This window comes from Elephantulus edwardii, unplaced genomic scaffold, assembly GCF_000299155.1.
Source record: "Elephantulus edwardii isolate Elephantulus edwardi_28Jun2011 unplaced genomic scaffold, EleEdw1.0 scaffold00113, whole genome shotgun sequence".
NCBI classification, from domain to species: domain Eukaryota; kingdom Metazoa; phylum Chordata; class Mammalia; order Macroscelidea; family Macroscelididae; genus Elephantulus; species Elephantulus edwardii.
In genome coordinates, this window is record NW_006399863.1 from 3,657,313 (window position 1) to 3,677,133 (window position 19,821).

The 19,821-nt window shown below is 42.1% G+C and overlaps 1 protein-coding gene across 2 annotated transcripts; it reads left to right on the plus strand.

Moving 5' to 3' along the window:
• The first annotated feature begins 481 nt into the window (after window positions 1-481).
• Window positions 482-14,618, plus strand: ASB14 (ankyrin repeat and SOCS box containing 14). 2 transcript variants are annotated; one of them, XM_006892211.1, is made up of 9 exons: window positions 482-603; window positions 3,564-3,619; window positions 4,060-4,194; window positions 4,292-4,450; window positions 7,023-7,285; window positions 10,137-10,288; window positions 10,784-11,327; window positions 13,399-13,552; window positions 14,440-14,618. In XM_006892211.1, exons 1-9 carry the CDS (start codon window positions 482-484, stop codon window positions 14,616-14,618), a joined length of 1,764 nt encoding a protein of 587 aa, XP_006892273.1. The 2 variants fall into 2 exon arrangements, with proteins under 2 accessions (XP_006892273.1, XP_006892272.1); XM_006892210.1 differs by having other exon boundaries at window positions 3,564-3,617; window positions 4,061-4,194; window positions 7,023-7,268; window positions 10,117-10,288.
• The last annotated feature ends 5,203 nt before the right edge of the window (window positions 14,619-19,821 follow it).

The window sequence follows — 19,821 nt, forward strand, 5'->3', positions numbered from 1 at the left end:
TTGAACTAACTGTCCAAGAAAAGGTGTTCTTCTTGAACAAAGGGGTTGTTGTGTTTTTTGTTTGTTTGTTTGTTTTTTGCATGCTGATAGCAAACTTTATTCATAACCACCAAAATCATAAAAGTAACCAGTGCCTGCCGGAGGCCTGGGGGTGGCGGAGGCAGGCTGAGGAGGGAAAGCACAGGATCTTTTTATTTTGGGGATTTTTAATTTTATTTTTTAATAAATTTTTATTAAGTGCTTATTGATTGATACTTTCAATTTATGCTGTACCTGTGGCAGAGCAGAACTGCTGTAAATTTCTGAAAGTTATTGAAATGACTGTTTGGTTTTTAAAATTTTGTACTTTCTTTATTGATTCTGTCAATTTTGTGCTATTCTGAATATCATCTCTAATGTTAAGCAGTTGATAATCTGTTTTTACAATGAGAAAATATTTTTAACTCTTTCTGGCTCTGAAGAAAACCTGTCTGCATTACCCATGGATAATTACACCAGCGATGAAGAGATGGACAATGACTTTGACACCCAGTTCATCATTCAGCAGAGTTTGCAGGATATTTACAAGCTGGGAGCTGCACAGCAAGCACCCAAGGAGGAGAGGTAAAGGCTTACTCCCTGGTGGTGCCACATGAGACTTGTCAGCTTGACTCCAGTGTCCTGACAATGACTTCAACCTGCTGTCATTGAAATAAGGGGCTTGATGTCAATGGATTGTGGGTTGGAACTCACCAGAACTTGTAGTGGTCTGTTTCTGTAAAGACTGAAATTGTTACGTTATCTGAGTCACTGCGGCCCTGCCCAGTCCACACCGTCCTTACACTCTCAGCTCTGCTTAAAGCCCTTGCTGCAGTCTCTGCGTCAGTCCATTCCATTGACTTTGTTCCTCTCTTTTTCAGTCTTGCAAATCCTCCAGGGTTGCCATGATTGAGAATCAACTGAGTAACAGTGAGACTGAGTCATTTAAATATAAGACTTGATACCTGGTTTGGGGTAGAGTGGGAAAGAATTCCTACATTAAGGAGACAATAAGTAATTGAAGGTGGCGAGCAGCAAAGCAGTAAGCCAGGGAGCAGAGGAGTGAGAGTCCTGGGCTGAGAGGCTCCATAGAAGAGAGATAAGACAGCCGGCTTCCTGAAAGAGTTATAACCTTAGACTGCTTGGAATACACCCCAAGAAAATTAGAAAGGAGATACACAGGGAGATTTGGACACTAATGTCCATAGCAGTGTTATTCACTATCACAAAATTAACAGCCCAAAAGTCCATCTACAATCCAATGGATTGAGAAATTGTGGTACATTCAGATGATGGAATACTACACAGCATGCAGGAGCAATGATTTTGAAAATCACTACTTAACTTGGGAAGGACTGGAGAGCATTATGCTGAGTGAACTAACTCAGTCCCATAAGGACAAATACCGTATAAGACCATTACTGTAGAAATGGAAAGATAACTATGTGTATGAGGATCCGGGGGAGGGAAGATAGGAGGAGAGGGATGAGAATGGGCAGAGGGGTAATTTTAGGGTCTACAATTTGATGGGCAGAGGGAGAGGCAGGTAAAGGAAATGGAAAGATCTTGTGTGAAAACAATGTATATCAACTTTGTAAGCAAAAAAAGTATAAAATAAAAATTTTATTTTAAAAAAAAATTAAATTAAGGGTATTCACCACTCTGGCATCTTAACGTTTGAGTTCTCAGTTGCTTACTAAAGGTTGACAGTTCAAATACACCTAGCAGCTCCTTGAAAGAAAACAGGCAACCTGCTTCCCCCACAGATTACAGTCTAGAAAACTCTAGAGGACAACTCCATTCTGTCACATGAATCAAAACAGACTAGGCAGCACCTAACAACAACCATCAGATAGCCTGAAAACAGGGAGAGGAGCTGGGGTGACCTGGGAGCCCTATAGTGGGAGAGAGACAACCAAAGAGATGGCAGCAGAAGGACATGGCTCAGCACTGCTGGCTTTGATGGAGAAGTGGTGCTGGGAGACCAGAAACGGGGCATCTCCAACACTGGAAAAGGCCAGGAGCACATTCTGCCCTGGAACCTCCAGTAAACAGGGGGCAGTGTTAGCCATGAGCACCTTTGCACGTTGTTTTATATCAGATACCTTTTCCCTGTCTTAAAATTACATGTGTATCACACAGTGAAAGGATTTTTTTTGTTTTCTTTTTTAAAAAATTATTTTTATCTTAACGTTTACAGAGAATTTGGATTTCCAATTCATTGTTGCACACTTTCCTCCCTGCCCACCCCTCACCCCAGTTCAATTTTTTCTTTGAAAAGTATATTAAAAAATTCTTGCACTGTTTTACAATCCTCCCAACTGCAGTCCACTCCACTGTGCAGCTTTCATTCTGGACTCTTGTCATGACAATAATACCTAATCACATATCCCTTTTAAACAGTTCTCTCTCTCTCTCATCTGTTTCAATGCTGTATACATTATTTATCTCCTCTTAGTTTTCCCCCAACCCCAATGTCAGTCCTGTTTTACAACCGTGGCACTACGCAGTGTTTGTCCTTTTGTGACTGAGATATTTCACTCAGCATAATGTCCTCCAGAGTCACTCATTTTGAATAATATTTCAGGAGTTCCTTGTTTTTCAATGCAGTATAGTATTCCATTGTGTGAATATACCACAGCTTCTCTATCCATTCGTTGATCGGCACCTGAGTTGTTTCCAGCTCTTTGCTATAGTGAACAAAGCTACAATAAACATGGGTGTGCGTAAATCTGCTTGGGTAGTAGTTCTGGTTTCTTTAGGGTATATTCCCAGTAGTGGAATTGCTGAGTCAAATGGTATTTCTATTTCCAAGTTTTTTGGAAAACCCCATAGTGCCTTCCATAGTGGTTGCGTCATTTTACACTCCCACCAACAGTGAATAAGGGGTTCCAGTTTCTCCACAACCTCACCAGCATTTGTTGTTTGCTGTTCTGTTAAATTTTGCTATTCTTACTGGGGTGAGATGATATCTCATAGTTGTTTTGATTTGCATCTCTCTTAGAGCTAGGGATTTTGAACATTAATTCATGTGTTTCTTCACCATCTGACTGTCTTCTTTGGTGAAGTGTCTGTGTTCGTATCCTGTGTCCATTTTTAAGTTTATCTTGTTGTGGTGGAAAGAATTTTTTTTAAGAGAAAAGCAAATTGCCAGGGATAGGGAGGAAAATGTGCAGCAATGAATGAATGGAAATTCAAGTTTTCTGTAAATTTTTGTTAAAATATCAATAAAAACAACTTTTGAGGGTTTTTTTTTTGTAATTTTATTATTTTTTGTGTGTGTACCGTCAAATCAGATCTGACTAGTACAGTAGGAGATTGCCCTTCCTTCTCCGACAAAGCATCTGGTGGTTCAAACAGCACACCTCTGGGATTGCAGTGCAGCTTCTTGCCACTAGGCCACCAGAGCTTCCGAATAAAAATTAATGTTTTTTAAAAAGAAGGAAATGCTGAACGAGTTCAGGCTCTTTTGGAAAAAAATAAATAAGTTCATTCATTCATTCATCCATCCATTAACATGTGTATCTACTTTTCCTCCTAAGCAGCTTCCATTCTTTTTTGAGTGCTGACTATAAGAAGATCGTTGAAACAATAGAGACAGTTAAGTACTCCTCTTATTCCTTCTCCTTGGACTTGTGAGCTATCACAATGACAGTGGCAGCATTTCTCCTCTGAGCTCAGCAAACCTGAAAGGAGACTTTCAGATACTGACCACTGATGGCCGCTGATGACCAGGCGTCAGTGTGGCTTCTCCTGAGGGACAGTGCCGTAGCTTAACTCAGCAGAGGCCCTGGCTCCTCCCTGGATGGAGTGGGTTTTCCCTGTATGAGAAGGCCAGAAGGATTCAGAGGCGCTTGTGGGGTGGAAAGACTTTGATGAGAGGCCTTGCTGTGTCACTATGTCATTTAAATGTGTCTTCCATAAAAGTTGGTACTAGAATTCATTTGTCTCTGGACCACTGGAATTATGGTGGAATTCAGACGTAGTGTGGGCTGCCTTGTCTCTGTGCCAGATGTGAATCCTTCCCATCTGACTTGCTAATAGGCGAGGAAGACGCATTGACACACTTGACCAAGTACCATTCCGCTTTTGACGAGGCAGATGGGGTGGGCTGGCTTCCTCTGCATAAGGCTGCGGTGCAATTAAATAAGAACATTCTGGCAATAACCCTGACAGGTAAACTCCCCTTCAAACTCTCCTTGCTTCCTTTGAACAGGAACTATAAAACTGATTTCTAAACACTAACCTGTGTGGTCCAATGGATTTGTTTCAGCTTCAAAACCCAGTACTTGGGAGCAAACCACCCACAGCGGTGAAACCCCACTGTTTCTGGCCGTCAGTAATCACCTCTTAGAAAATGCCAGCTTTCTTCTCGTCAGTGGGTGTAATCCAAACGCTAAGAATTTCGAAGGCAACTCTCCACTTCTTACAGGTAAGGTGTCACCTTAGCTCTAGAGAAGAGCGTATGGCTTTGAGTCTGCTCCATGTCCACAGGTTTCAAAGGCAGCCTTTCTGGTCTTTTTCAGTAGGCTGATCTGGGAGGTGGCTCGTTAAGGTAACTGATTCCGCATGGTGATTCAAAGGAGCCAGTTACTTTTTGTAAAGATGCAAACAAACAAATAATTAAGATGTAGAGGACAGCAAAGAACTGGAAGCAGCAGCCAGTAGAGAGGAAGTCGGGCCTGGGTAAAGATGAGATTGATCATAGGTGACACATGTTTTCCCCTCCTGGATCTGATTTTATGAAATTATGATTGAGTAATGGTTTTAATGGCAATGGTACCCTTGGTACCAGCAGTCAGAAATCAGGAAACATATTGCGTTAGGCAAGTCTGCTGCCAAGGACTTCTCAAAAATTATGAAGAGTAAAAAAAAAAAAAAAAAATAAAAAAATTATGAAGAGTAATGATGTCAGTTTGAAGACTAAGGTGTGCCTGATTCAGGCCATCTACTTCTCATTCACCTGCTATGCATCAGAAAGCTGGTCAATGAATAAATAAAGATGCCTTTGAGCTACTGGAGAAAAGTACTGAAAATTCCATGGACTGTCACAAGAACAAACAGACAGTTTTAGGAAAAGTTCAGCGAGAGTGATCCTTGGAGGCAAAAATGGTGAAGCTTAATGTTTCATACTTTGGACATGTAGCTGTGCGATGCTATTCATTGGAAAGGGACATCATGCTTGGAAAGATGGGGGTCAGCAAAGCTGAGGAAGACCGCCAACAAGATGTATTGGCATGGTGACTTCAGCAATGGGCTCTAGTGTGTCAGATGATGAGAATGGCACAGGCTGAGGCAGGTTTCAGGTTGGCTGTTCATAGGGATGCTATGAGTCATATTCGACTCAATGGCACCTACCACCACCACCACCAGTGGTTTTAAATCAACACCCTTGGTACCAGCAGTCAGGAGAGCAGGATATGTATTGCAATGGGTAAGGGGACCTCTCCAAAACACTGAAGAGCAATGATGTCAGTTTGAACACTCAGGTGTGCCTGATTCAGGCTATCGTCTTCTCAATCAGAGAGCTGGACAACGGCTAATGATGATAAAAGAATTGCGGTTCTTCACTCCTTCACTGATTCTCCACCATTCCACGTGTGATGTCCTCTTCTGAGGCCAGGACTCTCCTAACAACATGCCTTAAGTACAAGAGATGAAGCTTCACTAATCTTGCCTCCAGGGAGCACCCGACTGTACCTTTCCAAGACAGACTTGTTTGTTCTTTTGGCAAACTGTGAGCTATTCCACACTCTTCTCCAACACAACTGAAAGCATTGATTCTTCTTCTGTCATCCTTATTTATTGTCCAGTTTACCTGCATAGCAAGTAAATGAGAAGTTTATGGCTTAGACCATGTGTACATTAGTCTTCAAACTGACATCATTGTTCTTCAGCACTTTGGAGGGGTCCCTGACAGGAGTCTCTGCTAATGCAACATGTCTTTTGATTTCCTGGCTGCTGGTGCCAAGCATGTTAATTATGGATCCAAGAAGGATGAAGTCGTTCACAGTTTCAGTATTTTCTCCACTTACTATGATATTGCCTATTGGTCTAGTGGTGAGGATTTTTGTTTTCTTGATGTTGGGATGTAATCCACATTGAAGACTGCAGTCTCTGACTCTCTGCAGCAAGCACCTCAGGTTCTCACTTTCAGCATACAAGGCTGTGTCTTCTGCATAACACAAGTTGTCAATGAGTATTTCTTCCAATTCTGAAGCCACATTCTTCTTCATATAGCCCAGCTTCTTAAATTATTTGCTTCATACCTGTGGAGCAAGGATATAGCCCTGATGCACACCTTCCCTGTTTTGAAACCATGCAGAGTTCCCTGCTTTGTTTGTACCACAGCCTCTTGGTCTAGGTCTACATATAACATGAGAACAGTTAAGTGTTCTGAGACTCTTATTCTCAATGTCAGCCATACTTTGTTAGGAACCACACAGTAAAAAAGCCTTTGCAAAGTCAATAAAACACAAATAGACATCTTTCTGGTAGTCTCTGCTTTTGACCAATGGACAATATATTTGTCTTGGTTTGCAGAAAAAAATAAATAGCCCATTTGCATAAAGCATTATTAGTATTATATATATATATATAGTATAATTTTAATGTTTCTCAAGTAAAAACCTTGTTATTTTTGTGTACCATCGAGTTGGGATCAACCAATAGCTGGTTTTTCAGAAGCAGTTAATCACAGGGGAGGAGATTGCCCATCCTTCTCCCACAGAGTGGGGCTCTGGTGATCTAGTGGTTAGAAGCTACAGTCCTGAGGGCACGTGGTTCAAATCCACCAGCTGCTCCACAGGAGAAGGATGGGCAATCTCCTCCCCTGTGATTAACTGCCTCTGAAAACCCACTCAAGGGCCAGCTATGGGTCGATTCCGACTCGATGGTACACGACAACAAGTTCCATGAAGACCGCCAGAGCGAGGTATTAAATAGGATGGACAGCCCTGTTAAAAAGCTTGAACTGAATGCCCACCTCATTTCTGCTCTGCTAGCTGTTCTGCATGACTCCTATGACATGGCCACCTTGCTGATCAGCCATGGGGCAGATGTCAATCTGCGCTGTGCCAATGAGAGGACAGCTCTCCACGAAGCAGCCAAGCTGGGCAGACAGGACCTCGTGACGCTTCTGTTGGCTTCCGGGGCACATCCAGACCCACGGAGCACCTATGGTTTCACTCCTCTTGCTCTTGCGGCCCAGAGTGGACACACGGAAATCATGGAGCTATTGCTGCGGAAAGGCAAGCTTTGCCATGTGGTCAGGACACCGGTCCCAGTGTCCTTCTCTAGAGGAGGAGTTCAAAATAGTGGGAAGAACACAAAACCAAAGCCCTGGTGGGGTCGATTCCAGCACAGCAGCTCTTCACCAGGCTCCTGTGGCTGTAAATTTCACAAGAGGAGACTGCCTGTCCCGCTCCTTCAGCCCACAGACGTCGGTGGATTCGAACCACCAATTTTTCAGTTATCAGCCCAGCATGTAACACAGTACACATTCGTAAGTAAAATGAAAGTCACCGTGTAAGCCTACAAAGATAAAATTACATTCACTGATAGCTCTGCTGGGAAAATCAAGTATAAATTCGCCTTTTGGGTGAAGTAATAAGGAGCCTTGGTGGTATAGTGGTTAAGGTTCTCATCTGCTAACCTAGAGATCAGAGGTTTGAACCCAGCAGCAGTTCTGCGAGAGAATGACGTGGCAGTCTGTTCCGTGGAGCACACGGAGCAGTTCCTCTGTGGACTGTGTGGTGCTCTGAGTGTGAAGTGAATTACCAGGATGTAGATGTTCTTTGCCTATGATAAGATGATATTTTTTTAATCTTGGGGGGTGTTGTTCTTTTTGTAGAATCGCAGACTCAAAGACCCCGTAACACCCTCCATTTGTTGTCTCTGCTTAATTAAACTAAGCCATTAGGCAGACTGCTTCAGTTATCAGATGTTATCAGATGGCATCAGTTGTTAGATTTCTCTCCCTGGGCCCCAGAGCCTTCATTGAGTGAAGACCAAACCCTGAGAGAGGAAAGGCAACTCCCTGATACTGTTTCCTAAGGACAGAGACTGGGCTGTGTGTGCTGCCTTCTGTCGATCCCCAGAAACCCAGTGAGTTTGGTGTTGTCCTCCAGAAAGTGGGTCAGATGTGACATCGGGGTGGCAGGTGCTCAGTTCACTCTAAAGATGCTCCCTCCTGTTCCCAGCACTGTTGCTGTGACCATTTAGGTTCCAGATTAAAAGGCAGAGACCCAAAGAACAGATAGCTTTACTGTTTATTGTCTTTGTCCATCCTAACCAATGACATTGTTAGATAGCTAACTTGATGGATAGCTAAATCTTTATTTTGTCAAAGAAGTTTTATAAAGACTTCATAAATTCCCAATATCAGTGTACCTTTTTCATTCTCATTTGTATCCAGAAGCCTGTTTCTTCCTTTAACAACACCTGGTCCTGGTTTCAATCATTATCAATTGTGAACAAGCCAAGCCCACTGCCCAGGGCTGGTTCAAGCCAAGCCCACTGCCCAGGGCTGGTTCAAGCCAAGCCCACTGCCCAGGGCTGGTTCAAGCCGAGCCCACTGCCCAGGGCTGGTTCAAGCCGAGCCCACTGCCCACGGATGGTTCAAGCCGAGCCCACTGCCCACGGGTGGTTCTGACTCCCAGAGCTCCGTGGCTCCCCAGGCTGTGAGTCTTTGATGGACTCATCTTTCCCCTGTGGAGCAGCTGGTAGGTTCGAACCTAAGATCTTCTGTTAGCACTCCAACATTTAACCCATTGCCCTGCTGGGGTACCTTTCTAGACAGCAAAGACCTTAGTATTTAAAGATAGTCTTGAGCTTTTAGGCAAATGTCTTAAAGTAGAAGCTAGTTACCTATCAATGGCCTGAGACATTTTAAATAAAGTGTTTTTAACTAGTAACAGCAGAAACGCCTGCAGTCTTCAGCTGAGAAGACAAAAGTAAACCTCTGGGGCAAGACTAACCTTTTGTGTAGATTTTTAACATAGAAAGTAGTGGCAACAGATCTTATGCCCCTTTTCGTCCCAAGAAACCATCATTGGTAGTAGGGTCAGGATTTGAGCCCGCACCTAATTGCAGATCACATTCTTTTTCCACCTTGTGCTGCTGGAGCGGCAACAGGGCATCAGGAAACAGGCCCCAGGGCTGGCCGACGAGAAGCCGGTTCCATCGCTCAGTGGCTGTGTCTCTGAGGAACAAACCTCAGCTTCTCCATCTTGAAAATGTCAGGATTAGCACCTGCTTTTCAGATTGCTGTAAAGTGCACAAATCACGTGCGCAAAGGAAGATGCCTTCGGGGACCGAACACTCAGTAAACGCAGCATATTGGCGTATCTCGTGGGACGTTCTAGGAATGAGGCAATCGGGCGGCGGCTGCACCTGACGCCTCTTGGGGCCTGCGTCTCACCTGAGCGCTAAGTGCACCCGCCACGCCCTGGCCTTTTGTCCACTCAGTGCTAGCCTTTTTTTTTTATTATTAAATTTTAATTTTAATGAACATTTACAGAGATTTGGGGTTTTCATTCATTGTTGCAAGTGCTAGCCTTTGAGTCCATTTTACTGAGAACCTTTCCACACCTGACCCACCCCTTAGCCCTGACCTTGCGTTCCAGGACGTTTTGCCTAAACCCATGTCCACGTCGCCTACACCAGTCACATGACACCTGGCGGGGTCCTGTGATCCACTAACTCAGTGTCTGTTACTATAAACCATCTCCGAGAACCTCCCCATGAAAGCATGTCCTGACGACATGGCGAGTTGTTGGCACCATCTTACATGCACGTGAGTTGTGTGTGAACTTATCTGCGGGCTGCTCTGGAATCTATAAAAACTTTCTTCATAAACTTATTTCCACATGAATTTTCAAAGCCTAAATAAGTAGTCCTTTAAAATCACTTTGAGTATCTATCTAGTTAAAACTTGGCCACTGTACGTCTTTCTCCCCAGCTAGATTATGAGAGATTATTTTTATTTCTTTTGATTCTTAGAGCTTTGGTGCACAGAAAAGCAGACAGACATATTTTTAAGATTGCTTAAGCAAGACAGTGAGTAAGAATATTTTCATGACAAGACTCTCCTCCTAGGAGCCAGCGCTCTGGGTCAGGCCTCGGATTCTTCTTCCATCTTACTTGAAGCTGCCAGTGGAGGAAATCCAGACTCCGTGTCTCTGCTGCTGGAGTACGGCGCTGATGCCAACATCCCTAAGAATTCGGGCCACCTGCCCATCCATGTGGCAGCTGACCGAGGCCACTTATTGTAAGTTCACCTACAATACTATAAATAAGACAGTCATAGCTACCATTTTTCAGCAGCCCCTGCTAACTTTATGTTCATCTTTGCCCCTCCCATCCTTTTTTAAGGGGAGGGATTTTTTTTAAGAAGTGATAGTGTTTTACTTTATTGTACAAAGGATCACTATGAGTCAGAACCAATCTAATACCTTCTGATAACATAATTTATCCAAGAATTCTGTATTTGATTCCTAGAATGTAAGACCTCTTCATAAGCTACAAAGATGTAAAGCCACTTGAAGAAACTACTGTATCAGGTCCTGAGCAATGTAGGAGCCTCAAGTCTCACCCAGGACAGTTCTGAATTTTATAATCCAAGCAGTCGTTGCATTCAGATTTATTTGGTTCTAGAGTTTTGGGTGTAAAAATTACACGATGTTGTTGTTGTTGGGGGCTCTAAGTAGCATCTAATACTAGTACAAAAAGCATCTTAACAAAAACGGGTTTTCATTTCTCTCAGGGCTCTGAAGATCTTGGTTCCTGTTACGGATTTTGCTGCCATCAAGCAGAGTGGGATCAGTCCTATTCACTGTGCAGCTGCAGGCGCACACCCTGAGTGCCTGGAACTTCTCCTCCGGGCTGGGTTTGATGTGAACTTCATGCTTGATCAGAGAATCCGCAAACACTATGATGACCAAAGGAAGTCAGCTTTGTACTTTGCCGTATCAAATGGTGACCTTGCTTCAGTGAAGCTGCTTCTGACTGCTGGAGCTCTCCCCAACCAAGACCCTGTTAACTGCCTTCAGATCGCCCTGAGGATGGGCAACCATGAGCTGGTCAGCCTACTGCTCCGACACGGGGCCAACGTCAACTACTTCTGCAGAGTGAACCCTTTACATTTCCCATCGGCCCTGCAATACACCTTGAAAGATGAAGTCATGCTCAGAATGCTGCTGAACTACGGGTACGACACAGAGCGATGTTTTGACTGTCCCCATGGGGACAAAGTCCAACCAGTGTATGTTTTTGAAGGCTGGACATCAACAGTTATCAAAGATACGATGGTAAGTTCACATCACCGGCTCTAATCTCTTCTGTAGTCCTGAAACTACAGCAGCTACAGCAGTAAGATTTCAACCACCCTTTCCAGAAAGCTCATGGTTGAAAAGTTCTAGTAAAGTAACTCCAGCATAAGATAAACCCAGTTAGAAGGGAGATTTTTAGATACAAAAACAGCTCAAAGGAGAACATGAGATGCCAGGAGGTTTCTCCTGTGTCTCTTCACAGGCGAGGTTTTGAAGAATGCAGTCTTGTGTGCCAGTTCTGCTTTAAGTCAGTTTTCCAACCAACTGCTTCTGGGTTCCCAATATCTATACCTCTAAGTTTTCAGCTCTCTCTTTGAGCTCCCCTCAATGAGGCCTCTTCCTGTCCACTTGATCTAAAGTAGCACCCTTCTTGCATTCTTTTATCAAGCTATTCCTTTTCATAGTACTTAATACTATACAAAATTATTTTACTTACTGTGGTTTTACTTATGATAAGTTTTACTTATTGTGGGTCCCTGCAAACATAGGAACATAAGCTGTATCATCACTTTCTTTAGTTTACACGTATGCTTAGCACACAGGAGATGCTATACGAATACCTGAATTTTTATCTACATGATTATCAAACTGTATATAAAATGCACACAAACGGTATTAAAATGTGAAAACAGATACCAACTGGTGAACTGCAGGAAGCACCATGAACCAATCCTGAAAATAAAACAGCAAAATATTGTTGCCATTTTAATACGGCTTGATTTTTAGATTATGACTGTTTCTGGTGTTTCCAAAACACTACGCATTTACGCCTATATCCTCTTGTATTCCTTCCTAGTTTCTTAACGTAGCATTACTTACATCTCATATGGGCATCTTGCCTCTGAGAACGTAAATTCCTTAAAAGCACGTATGGCCTAGTCCTCAGGAATGGGTGAAATCGAGTGTAGTGTGACTGCTGGAAACAGAGTGGCTTTTCCCTCCAATAGATAAAAGGGAGGAGGAAAGTGCTTCATTTTCTTCTCCCATAGCGAAGTGCAGAGGTAACTAAGCCTCCTGTGGGCAGCTCTGCTATCACGGTCATGCTAGGAGGGAGGGTGAGAGGTGCTGCACATACCACACTGGGGTCCAGCACACCCTGTGAACCAACAGTGTCACCCCTCCCCACGAGGCCTCACCACTGAACAAACCATACGGAAGCATGGCATGTTTATTATCCATTTTAATCACAGAAGAGCATGTGAAATAGTTGTGAAGTGCTTACATGTAGTATTTCTTAAATTCTATGATTACACAATTTTTTTATATTGTTCTAAACTGAACTACACATTAGTAACTGTCAGAAGGTGTTTTGAATTTTCTTTTACCAAAAATTTTCCAAAAAGCAACCGACACAGGTTTCCACACACTAATGGTCACAATATTGCAGCAAAAACACCAGACAACCTGCATCCGTGGCCATGGGAACTCCAGCACCAGCCAGAGCCACCCGGCTTGTGGTGCAGCCAATGACCTGCAGGCCTGGGGTGCCACTGAAATGCAGCAGAAATGGCAGCTCTGGCCCACGTGCATTAGAAAGCAAATGAACAGCCTTTGCAAAGAAAGTGTAAAAATAAATGCAAGTAAGCTGATCTTACTATTTTTGCTGTTTTGCCTGCCTAGAGATATTTATGCTGAAGCACCGCACTAAATGTTACTCCAATGTCACCCTGACAGTGTTACCTGGTACTGTCCAGGCCCTGCCTGAGTCACCACTGCTGTGAGCTCCTCTTACTCCCACTTAGGTCTCAGGGGCCAGAACTTCACATGTGACACGTTCACCACAGTGACACAGGAACCTATTCTTTATTGCAGACAAGCAGATGGAGAGTACACAAGGGCTGACAGATAGCATGAAACGACTGTCAGCCTATTACATCTTCCACAGTTCTCAAGGCGGTAAATGCTTTCTTGATTTTAGTGTTAAGGTGTTTTTGCCTTAGTTTATAAATGAGAAGCTCAAGACCTTGGTTCCTGGCTCTAAGCTGTGTCCTTTGGTGAACCAAGCATACATGCTGCTTTTCACTGATTGTCACTCTATTTTCTTCCTCAGTTCTGTGAAGTGATAACTTTGTCTTGGCTGCAGCATCTCTCTGGAAAGGTTGTCCGTGTGATGCTTGATTACGTTGATCAGGTTCGGATCTGTTCAAAGTTGAAAGCTGTGCTCCAAAAACAGGGGCTCTGGTCAGAAATCAATTTTATCTTAAGTAAGTTTTTTCTCCCCGTAGAAAACACCAAAAATACAAATTGTTTTCTCATTTACTTTTAATGAATGCTTTTCTGTTCTGATTAAAAAGCTTGACCTAAGGTGGGGGTGGAGACTATTCCTAACTAGAAAACGTTACTGTTTAGAATTATACTTAACTTCTACTTTTTATCATTTCCCAGTAGATGCAATCCATTAGGGAGCTGCCTTTTCCATGGGTAGGGAATGCTTTCCCCCCCAATCCACCTAAACCATGAGGAAGGGGCACTGCAAAGACAAGAATTAAAAGCTATGAAATCGTAGGGTCACACAGTTTGATGGGTGGAAGAAGGGGCAGTTAGAGGAAGTAGGAAAGATCCGGTGTGAAGAACAGTATACATGAACTTTGTAAACAAATATAAAATTAAAATTTTATTTAAATTTTTTAAAAACCCACAAAAAACACCCTAGCATATACATTAAAATATCTGCGAATAGTAAAAAAAAAGCTATGAAATCAGAACCAAAAGTGATGAGAAAAGGCTGTATGATGACACCTAAGCCTGTAGGGTATTAAAAGGTATCCTCCAAACAGTATTTTATAGCAGTACATAAATCAAATTAATAATTATTTCATCACATTTCCCTCTAGAAAGGGATATTCAGCTTTTAGCTTATAAAGAGAGTCAGAAAGGGGGATTAAAATATGATTTTAGATGACAAATCAGAACCAAACAAAGCCAGTTATCAGATTTACCTCGTCCTGGCTCTGAAACCATCCTTCTACCACTCAATGAAAACTGTGGTGGTCTCAGTATAAAGTAGACTTGCTCACTAAACCCAGAGATCACTCAAAAACAAAGCTATCTAGTTCTCCTTTGGGTAACACGCCTGTTTCTCCCCTTTCAGCTAACCCTCGCTCCCTCAAACATTTGTGCCGCCTAAAGATCCGGAAGTGTATGGGACGCTTACACTTGCGCTGCCCCGTCTTCATGTCGTTTCTCCCACTACCCAATCGTCTGAAAGCGTACGTCCTCTACAAAGAATATGACCTATATGAACAACGAATTTTCACAGGAACCTGGTAATCAAAGTAGTCTAGTGGAAAAGGTATAATTATGCAACTGTATTTCAATAAAGCCCGAACAGTAAAATTTTTTTAAAAGCAATTAATTCAAACAAGCCTAAGTGTTTATTGCTCTGAAGTGTATGAATCCACACTTTCCCATGCTCAAAATAATAGATGGGCTCTGATGATTCAAAATTCTTAACAGTAATCCTTTTTATAAAAAAGTACTTACAAAAAATGTTGTTATAGGTGGCATATATATTTGCCCCAGATATATGAGGCCAAAGGTAGCTAGTTTTGTGTGGAAGTCCCAATGCCATCTTGGAGGTGCATAGGCTTTTCTCACTGGTCAAATGCTGAGGTAAGAATATAATTGAGGGAAAGGAAATAGTCCTTCATCTGAAATTTCTTTTTTTCCCCCAATTTTATTATTATTTTTTGTGTGTACCATCAAATCAGATCTGACTGGTACAGGAGGAGATTGCCCCTCCTTCTCCAGCAGAGCATCTGGTGGATTCGAACTGCGTACCTCTGGGACTGCAGTGCCGCTTCTTGTTACCAGGCCACCAGAGCTCCCCTAAGAAATTTCATTTTTAATCAAACACAAATCTCCTATTTTCCCAGTACCTGGCTATGAGTTACATTTACCAGTAAAGAAGGATACATACAGAAATGAAAATTCCAAGTATTTTCAGATGGAATGAATGAGATCTGAATGCTTCAACATACTCAACCTGGCACAGTATTGGACCTATAGGCGAGGCCCACTGATAGAAGCAATTTTAAGACTAGTTTAAATTTTTACTTCTACATACCCTAAACTACATCTAATGATAGGTTTTTACAGAGAAAAAGTAAAAAACAGAGAAGCCATACTGAAACAGCATTCAGGTAGCACATTAGCAGGAACAAGGAGATGGGAGATTGTTTCCGCCATCAGGCTAGTCAGCTATAACCTTGTGCTTCCGTGGCTAGTCTCTGGATAGTTTCAAAGCAGGATATGTGACCTTAACTGACTTTCTTTTGATATAGGGATTTATGACCATATAGCCTATGCCAGAGTTAAATTGTTTTTAGCAGTTTTAGTTCTTAAAACTAGCTGTCATAAAGTTTTTCTTTTAAAAAAAATCAAATTGTGATGTCCAGTGAGTAGTAAATTCTATATGCATGTCAGTGTACCATGTCTTTACGACACACCTGAGCCTACATCACAACTGAGGAGCCCTGGGAGAGGAGGAGCTCTGGTGGCCTTGTGGCTAGGGAGTTGCACAGCTAACCCAAAGCTGCACTTCTCTGCCAGTTCAAATCAATGAGTGGCTCCTGGGGAGAAAAATCTCACATGATTTATAGCCCAGGAAAACCTGCTGGTGGGTCAGCTGGGAGTTGGTTCCAACTCCATGACAATGAGGGTTTTTTTTATATGAGGTAGAGTAGAGGTTAAAGCACTAGGCTGCTAACTGGAAGGTATGACGTTCATACCCACAAGCTGCTCTGCAGGAGAAAGCGGCAGTCTGCTTCAGTCCAGCTTACCAGAACCAGGAAGGCCTGTGGGGCAGTTACGCTGTCACAGGGCCATCCGGATGAGTCACAGTCAACCTGATGTCAGTGGATTTGGTTTTGGAATATTAGAGTTACCTACATAATGTTCATTTTATTTACTTCCTAGACCTTCTTAAAAGTATATAAACTTCAGACCAAATTAGAATATAAACTCCTAACACAAGAAAAAGGCTGACAAATATCATTAACATGTTGCCATACTTTTAAATTGACAACCATGCTTAGAAACACATCCTCCCCACCCTCCCACCAGGTATTACTGTCATTTGAGGCAATGTGTTAAATACCACAGCATGTAGGTGGAGTAAGTTATGGGGATTCCTTTAATTAGGAGTGAACAGCAGCAAACACATATTGTCTCTACCATGTCCAGAGTAATTACTGGTAGTTCTCTTTCTAGCCTATAAGAGAAAAAAAAGTTGATAATGATGAAATCAGCTTTCTTCTAAAGAAGTTTCCCAACAAATGGCAGAGATTTTTGTTTTGCTTTGCTTTTAGCTGTTAAGGAATGGCAATGGGGTAGATGTGTAATTATAGTGTCCAAACCAAAAAAGTCCAATTCTTTTACATCATTTGAAATTACTTGGGGAAAGAAAATTCAGGCTATATATTAAATATCTCATACAAAAACCATGGATTTTATGTCTATCTGTGATTCATTGACTATGCAAAGGCTTTTGACTGTGTGGATCACAACAAGCTATGGCTGACTCTGAGAAGAATGGGAATACCAGAACATCTGATTGTGCTAATGCAAAACCTATACTTGGACAAAGAGGCAGTCATCAGAACAGAGCAGGGAGACACTGGATGGTTCAAAATCAAGAAACGGATCCGTGAGGGATGTATTTTGTCTCCATACATTTTCAATCTATATGTAGAACAGATCATCCAAGACGCTGGGCTGTACAAGGAGGAATGTGGCATCAGAATTGGTGGGAAAATCGTCAACAACTTGCATTATGCAGATGACACAACCCTGCTCGCTGAAACTGAGGAAGGACCTGAAGCACATGCTGCAGAAGGTCAAGGACTACAGTCTTCAATATGGATTGAAGCTCAATATCAAGAAAACAAAGATTCTCACCACTGGGCCAATTGGCAGCATCAGTATGGATGGTAAAGAGATTGAGATAGTTAACAGTTTTCGTTTACTTGGCTCCATAGTCAACACTCTTGGTAACAGCAGCCAGGAAATCAGGAGACGAATTGCATTGGGAAAGTCAGCTGTGAGGGACCTCTCAAGAGTACTGAAGTGCAACGACGTCAGGCTGGAGACTAAGGTGCACCTGATCCAGGCTACAGTCTTTGCAATTACGTGCTATGCATCAGAGAGTTGGACAGTGACTAGGGATGATAGAAAGAGAATTTAATGCCTTTGAGTTGTGGTGCTGGAGAAGAGTGTTGAATATACCATGGACTGCTAGGAGAACAAACAGCTTTGGCCTGGAGAGGGTGAAGCCAGAATGTTCCCTGGAGCCAAGGATTCTGAAGCTTCGTCTGATATACTGTGGGCATGTTGCAAGGAGGTCCTTGGAGGTCCTTGGAGAGGGACATCATGTTTGGGAGACTGGTGGGACAGCGCAGGAGAGGAAGACCCTTGATGAGCTGGATCGATTCTGTGAGTGTAGTGGTGGGAATGAATGTGTTTGAGACACTGAGGTTGGCACAGGATAGAACGGCGTTTAGGGCTCTTGTACACAGGGTCGCTATGAGTCACAAACGACTCGATGGCACATAACAACAACAAACAACAAAATACAAAAACCATGGATTTTATTATACATTAAAAAAATTCTTTCTACCAGTATATTTCTGGAAGCCTTGTCAGCAAATACCTATTTTAACAAAATGAGGAAATAAGGCCTCCTCCCCAGTCACCACCATCACAGAAAGAGAGGAATTCTTCCAATCCAATCCTAAAGGGCAATGTTGCATGATTTTTAATTCTATGCTGCATGATTAATAGTATCAATGATAGTAGAAGAATGAACCAATTAATTTACATTACAGAATCACCAAGTATACAAAGCAGATTTGCACATTAGTCATAACTTAATCCCCAGCTCTCATACTGATAGAAGTTAATTACACAAGTACAATCACAAGAGATTGGTTAAAAAGTATATTTCCAGTTTAAAACTTTTATGTATTATTATAATTAATAATTAAACTTCATGAATCTTTATGTATTATTATAATTAGTAATAAAACCTCAGGAAACAGGAAGTCAAATTTGCTAAAAATAAAATTAAAAGTGTGCAACAATAGGTTTGTCTGAATTTTTGAAGTACAGTTTGAATGTTAGGAAGTTACTCTCAAAACTAATTCCTATTTTCATTGTATTAATTCAGGTGGCAGATTTTTGAAATACACATAAGTGTCCGTCAGCATTTATATTAATCACATTTTAAATATTTGTGGTTTGTGGATATAACTTCAAATGCCTTGCCATAGAAAAGTGGATGGTTGTACAGGATGTTACCACATCTCACTGTTCTTTTCCCAGGCATGGAAGTCACAGAAACTTACCACAGTTAGATTCTGGAGCCTGAGCACTCTTTTGACATTAAACATAATGTGTACTTGTCACAGACATGGCAAAAACTAGATCGGCTTTGGCAGCTCTGCTCACTTAAAATGACTTGCTAATAGCTTAAAAAGAGAGACAGAATAACTAATTTCCTACTTAATTCATTACCGTAATTACAGTATGTTCATATAGGTAGCAGGTACATAGTAGAGTTAGCAGGTACATATTTTCTTTCCTTTTAAAGAATAGTTTTGTTAACATCTAAAAATGATTAATTATATTAAAAAAATCATTTAAGTGTAAGTTTTAATCTGAGTACCACCATCACTACCCACCGTGGAAGAGGCAGTTCCTACTCAGAGTGACCCAACAGGTCAGCACAAGATTGACCATCAGAGAGGACAGCACAGGACTGACCGTCACACAGGCCCACACAGGACTGACTGGCAGGCACTGAGAGACTCTCAGTCTGAAGGGAGTGGACTGTCTCATCTCTCTCTGGACTGGCTGGGTTTACTGCTAGCCTTCTGTGTAGTAGTTGAATGCTTTTACCACAGTGCCACTACGGCTCCTTAAATCTGAGAAATATCTCTGAAAATTGAGTTCCATCATTACAAAACTTTTCAGAGATGGAGAGGATTTCAGAAGGGCCTAACAGATGAAGAACACTTGGTAGAACTCTATTAAGGAAGTCTTCTTTAAACAAAAAAGGAGAGCATATCAAAATTAATGCTTTAATATCTGCATTCATAGTACAGAATTCAAAGAATCTAAAATTGTTACATCCAAACATACATAACTGATCTGGCATTAGAATGTGTGCTGATCTGACCTGTGGACATGGGTGTGTCCAAATGGTAAAAATTCCTAAGAAAACTATGACCTCAATGGAACCGTACGCCTGTCCCTCAGTGTACCAGCACCCTAAAAACTAGCCTCCACTTCACCCCTGAAGGCCAGCAAAGGACTGCACCCCTGGTCACTGTGCAAAGTATCAGCCTAATGTGGACATTTCTCAAGGGCAGCAGGCTTCCTCTCAACTAAAGGAGGCAACGATTTACAGTGTGACTAAGCTTAATGAGAGAGAAAGTTTACTAATTTTCAGAAATGGTCTCAAGCGCGGAACCGG

Excerpts from the sequence above, each read along its gene's own strand:
- ASB14 (XM_006892211.1), top strand. The coding sequence starts at position 482 with ATGGATAATTACACCAGCGATGAAGAGATGGACAATGACTTTGACACC. Across the intron at positions 11,328-13,398 it reads CAGTTATCAAAGATACGATG|TTCTGTGAAGTGATAACTTT; the intron begins GTAAGTTCACAT and ends TTTCTTCCTCAG. Across the intron at positions 13,553-14,439 it reads AGAAATCAATTTTATCTTAA|CTAACCCTCGCTCCCTCAAA; the intron begins GTAAGTTTTTTC and ends CTCCCCTTTCAG.